We start from the raw sequence: 6,000 nt of genomic DNA, 5'->3' as shown, positions 1-6,000 counted from the left end.
ATGATAATATAACATGGTATATATAGTTGAAATTATTCGTATGAAAGATTTCACAACGATTTGATTTATTCATTATAAATTCAACAGCACTGCACTCAAATTCTTCAAAAACGGATAGGTCACTTATATTTTTGCACTCTTCAGTCGTAAAAGTATATATTTTAGATATTCAAAACATACATAGAAATTTTTGAATGTCATCTAACTAACTTGGCTCTTTTTTCCTGTAAATTGTGAATTATCTATAAGGAGTTTTTCTATCTGTTTAATACTGTTTCATAGAAGCACAACTTTTACTCCGATCCAAGACTGAATTGACTGGGTGATTCATGTTTATTCAAAGTTTACAATTCACGAATATCGGTATTCCTATTGATGATCAGATGAAGCTTCTGTTCTCTTTTGTAGTTCCATCTGCTGTCGCAATAGATTCAAATTCTCACGAATGAGAATGTAGTTTCATAGTTTGTGGAAAATAAACGAAAAATTTCTGAAATAAAGTAACATTCATCCAATTGAATCAATAATACAAACCCTTTAAACAAACCTCAACTGAGGGAAATGCATTCGATGATATCAATGTTCATTTCCAAATTTTGACGAATATCTATCGAATTTTTGATTCGCCGAATACTTTGCATTTTATCTGTCGGCATTTATTTAAATATTAAATAACAATTTTGGAAACTGCAAACTTTCTCAAGAACTTTCATATATCGAAATGGAATATTTATTATTAACATGACACTGACAGTCAAATTGTCCACAGATACCACAGAAATATGGGGCTTGAAATGTCAAAATAATCCGAAACACCCCGTATAGTCGAAAACCGCGAGGAGAATCGAAGGTTTGGGATTTTTCCTGGGATCTCGAGATGATTTTGAGGGGGTTCTTATTCTTGTCATTTTTGCTCTAGATGGTCCCGTTTGGGCTGTGATTTTACGTTTAAAATTTGCCGAAATGTCACAAGCGTGTTTATATATTATCGATGATTGAGGACAATTGATAATATGAAAATAATACACGTAGAATTAAAAAGGCAGGAAACTAAACTATTTAGAATCCATTGAAATTTATAAATTATTGAACAAAAATAGTTTTGAAACTATGAACAAACCAACAGAACTCTGTTATTCTAAAATATCCTATGCTTTCAAATAATTTCTGGAAGTTAGATAACGGTCAAAAATGTTCGCTATCTACCAAATTTTATAGCCTTTTCCCTAGTTTTCCCGAGTACCACCTTTCTTGTACCTACCTGTTTTACATAAATGTTCTGTACAATTTGTAGAATCATCAAATATTATGTGTGTACCTATATAAGGATATTTCAGAAGATTAGGTTTTTCAACTTAATTTATTGATTTTATTAACTATTACTGAGGGAGCTCGAAAAAGTGCTTTTCTGGTGTTTATCCTCCCTATATTCTCTCTTGACTAAGTATATTTCTTTGAGGAAAATAATCCACATTGCTGATAATCATGAATTCTTCTGTTCTTTCGAAAGGAACGCTTCATTAGGGTTCATTTCTTCTGCATATCAACCATCCTCACTGAATTTTTCGCCCTGAAGTTCCAAAAAAAAAACTTCCAAGAAGTCCAAGAATCGTCGACTTTCATCTCACAGACCGTCAATTATAAGTCTCAGAAGCGAATTCCTCAATAATATACGTACGGTTTTAATTTTGCCGACCGATCATTTCTACAAATTTGGGAATTGATAGCGATAATCCCAAAGGTTCCACGAAAATATATATAATTAGAATAATAACGCCAAAGGACCTCGATCGAAAACCAATTTTTAACCCTATGATATTAGAATTTTTTGTCTTCGAATTGACCTACTACTAAAAAATTATCAACAAATTATCGAGGACCCTCACGCGATCAGAATTCAGTCACGAATTTCGATATTTTCATCTAATTCCCAGTGAATATGAATCATTATAGCGATGGCATGTTAGGGATAATTAGATGTTGTTTTTTACCGATGAGACTCCTGAAAAAAAGTACACCTTTGGTAGCCCTAGGCTCAATGCTCCATTTTCAATTTTTCAAGAAGCAAATAAATCATCCTGCATATATTCGAAGGAGCTGCTAATATAATCTCTTAGGACCTTACTCTAATACACATACAAAATTAAATATCATCAAAATTGGACCAGTAGAGCATGATATATTTAACGTTTTAACATCCTAAACATACGCCGTATATCCGAATTCCGAAAGATTCATTGAAAACGGACGAAACTAAACTATTCGGATTTCGGAAAGATTTGAAATGCATTTTGCGAGCTAAACTTTCGATTTCAGAGACCCAAATCTAGTCACGCATCATCTTTCGGCTGACTCTGAAGAAGAACTCTCTGACTTACCGCCTTATCTAGATATTCGTTCAGGGCCGTCGCTAGGGGAGACGCAGGGTAGGCGGTCGCCTTAGGCGGCAAAATTCAAGGGCGGCATTTCAAGATGATCAACAAAAATCACATGTGTATAAATTGAAAGTATCGAATGAAATTCAATTCGGTCAGCAACAACAGGAAGGAATACCGAAAAAATTAATTAATATCAAAAACCATCGAAGGTACCGCCTTATGCTTTATACTCATAAATATCCAGATTTCGCGTTATACCTTTATAGTGCTGTTTACGATTTATGAAAAAACACATGGACTCATCTTGCTTGGTGTCAGGTCCGGACTATAAGAATCTCCCAACCAAACTTCCAGAGCTTCTGACGGGTCCCTTTCGATGTGTGTGGCCTTGCATTGTCCTGAAGGAACATAATTCCTCTCCTATTGACCAAAGCTGGTTGCTTCTGGACAATTGCTTCCTTCAGACGTTCCAATTGTAGACAGTGCAGTTCCGAGTAAACAGTTGTGCCGTACGGGAGCAGATCATAGTAGATAATAACAGACAACAAAACCTTCTTGGCCGTTAATCCTAGCTTGGCCACTGTTTCCGGGGACTCAGCGCGTTTTGACCATGACCGTTTTCGCTTGACGTTGTCGTAAGTGATCCACTTTTCATCAACAGTCATCACCCGCTTAAAAAATGGGTCTATGTGTGGTACTCATACATCGAGCTTATTCTTAGGACTATGGAAATGGTTCCAAACGGTTTTTTGTGCAATATTTATCTCTTGGCCAATCGAAATAGTGCTTACATGATGGTCGGACTCGACATAGTCCATGATTTCATCGACATGTTTGACAAATGGCCTTATATAGAATGCGTGGCGCAACTTTGACATCGAAATTACCGGAACGGAATCGACGAAACCAAAATTGTGAGTTACAGTTCAGGGCCATAAACACTATTTACATTTTTAGTCATCTTGCTTCCATTTTTGCCTTTATCGAAGAAATCTGTAAGATATAGCGTATATACTTTTTGCTAGTATCCATCTTTGGCGCGTACTCAAACTTAACTTAGTCAATTTATCACAAAACTGTCAAGAAAATCTCATCTTTTTAACGCGAACTAGTGGGATTCACACAACGCGAGATACAGATAACTTAAGTCATTTATTGGAAAAAAATGGATTTCTTTTTACTACACTTGATATGTATTTTTGCTTTCGAAATAGGCTTAAAATTCGACAATCACTTCTTCATTTGAGCTGAATTTCTTTCACGAGCACATTTTAAACGTTGTTGTCGATGGAGCAGAGTCTGGATAACACTTATCAAGCGATTACTTAGCTTGCGGACGTTTTCCAATAAAAAAATCGTGTTTCATCAAATACTGAACTCGTTTCTATCTATTTCTTATACATTTAAAAATGTTGCACTCAACCTACAATATCCTAATCCAGACTTGACTTTTAGTTTCGAAATTTAGATATGCACTTTCTGAAGCTTTTTACTAACGAAAAAAAAAGTGGTAACTGGCAGCGCTATACATGTACCAAGCCAAGGCCTTGAATAACGTGTTATTTAATTATTTCATGTAAAAAAATTTCTAGACTAAAATCCAGCCATAATTGAGATAGGTGAGTATCTGAATATATATTCGGCATATTGTAAAAACAGCTTTATCGATCATTATTTCTTATTAACCTGAAATTTCAGGTGGAATTTTATGTATGAAAAGATAATAAAATTTGCAGTGCATGATACTTAAATTGCAATAGAATTAAATTTCTGTAGCTACATAGAAATGCAGCACATTTTGTTTAAATTTGTGATTTCTTCACTCAAAAATTCATTGAATGGATTCATAAAGTTAGGTATATGGGACTTATAGCACAATCTATACTATATTTATATTCTTCAATTTTTTTTTTGTGTAGGGAAGGAAAATGGTGAGGGAAATAAAAAACAGATATATCTCATTAACTTTCTTTAATACTCTTAACAATATTCTCTCCTCCATCGAAAATTCTTACCAACACATCAACTGTTTCAGTTGCAATTTCAATAACAAAAGAACATTATGTACAAACCACCCATAAGGGGAAGATATTTACAATATATTTGAACATTTTGTGCGCACCATTCACAAAAATACGTGACAACTTAATTTGCTACAACTTCAATGTTGCTCTATACAACGTGACAATTTCGAAATGTATAATAAAAGAGTTCGAGCGAAACACACAGTATTGTTATGAAGGAACAAGTTGACATCAGTCGTAATAACTTAGATTAACAATAAATTGAGTTATATACACAAGTTGTTATAAATAAGTACCTATGATACATTGCTTTGGTTGTGGAAAACTGTAGTAAAACAAATTTGTGTTAGTCCCTATCGTGCATCGTGAGTTGTAAGGGTTGACAAGGGGGTTGTTCCTTAGGCGGTAAGTCTACAACCTCGACAGGACTCGAGAACCTCGACTCTCTATCTTCTACATCTGATTCATCGTTGACATTTATCTCCTCTTCGGAATCCGTCAAATAATCACTAAGTTGCCTTGCAGTTTCCTTGGAATTAGGTACCAGAGCTTTGAAAGCACTATTTTCCCCTCCCATTTGGTGTAATAGGGAAGTAGGAGGGGCAGTCGATCGAACCAACGTGGAGTGGGGTGATCCAGGGGTGGAACCTCCTGTGTAAATAGGAGAGGGTGTCAGTCGACCTGTGTACATCGAGGTTTGACTTCCTTGAGTACTGGGAGAAGATCTTTTCAGCAGGTTCATGCGTTGGTGACGTCTCCATTTGGCTCGTCTGTTGGAAAACCAAACCTAGTTACAATATTGACTATTAGTTCAGATGGTCCCCTACAACTAATCACAGAAAAAATAATGGAAACTTCACACTATGGTTCATTATTTTCTCCGATCACTAGATGTCTCAAATCTTCAAAATTAGCGAATAAAACAAAAATTAATGAATATTTAATGACGTAAAGTCAGGAGCTGTGCTCCTTCATTCATTCGGCATTCGATAATCTTCTTAAATTTCATATGATTCTGATGAAACTATGGCACGAAATATTGAAAGAGTTATTCTTAAATATACACGTTAAATCTTTGGTAACTGAAACATTAAGCTTTTTTTGATATTCTGCTGAAATTTTCTTTAGTTCTCAGTTCACTGTGAACAAAAAATTTCGCAAGATACTGTCTTGATAAAGGTAAAACCATCAACAAGAAATATGCATGACGTTATTTTATCGATTGAGTGCATAAATTAAGAAAGAACGCAATCCACCAAAAAAACGTTTTCATCAAGATTATCCTCCTTGTCCTAAATCGATGAAAACCATGGTCAAATCAAACTAATTGGGCTTGGCTTCCTAATGCTTGACCACCTAGTTTATTTTTTAGATATCTGGCTATTTGCAAACCACAAAAGTATGCTCCAGGGAAAGAAATTTGGTTCTAATGAAGAAGTCAATTCCGAGGTTGAAGCAAAGACGAATCTTTCTTTAGAAAGGGTATTGAAAAGCAAGTAAGAGTGCATGTTTCAGTCTTGAATACTATGTATGAAGAATTTTTGAGAGAAATTGTGTTTTTATTAGTTAAGCCTTGGACTTATTGAATCTTAGCTCGT

At 34.9% G+C, this 6,000-nt stretch overlaps 1 protein-coding gene across 3 annotated transcripts in view; it reads right to left on the bottom strand.

The window, feature by feature from the left end:
• Positions 1 to 4,338: 4,338 nt before the first annotated feature.
• LOC123684976 (paired box protein Pax-6-like) overlaps positions 4,339 to 6,000 on the bottom strand; it is a 51,443-nt gene continuing 49,781 nt past the window's right edge. For 2 of the 3 annotated variants that reach the window (XM_045624516.1, XM_045624514.1), the window contains exon 5: positions 4,339 to 5,189. In XM_045624516.1, the coding sequence (XP_045480472.1) occupies positions 4,749 to 5,189 (441 nt within the window). In that variant the 3' untranslated portion in view covers positions 4,339 to 4,748. The remainder of the gene's footprint in view (positions 5,190 to 6,000) is intronic. The other variant, XM_045624517.1, reaches the window with a different exon arrangement.

Source organism: Harmonia axyridis, chromosome 7 (genome assembly GCF_914767665.1).
Source record: "Harmonia axyridis chromosome 7, icHarAxyr1.1, whole genome shotgun sequence".
Taxonomy (NCBI): Eukaryota; Metazoa; Arthropoda; class Insecta; order Coleoptera; family Coccinellidae; genus Harmonia; species Harmonia axyridis.
This window is presented reverse-complemented; position numbering and strand designations above follow the sequence as displayed.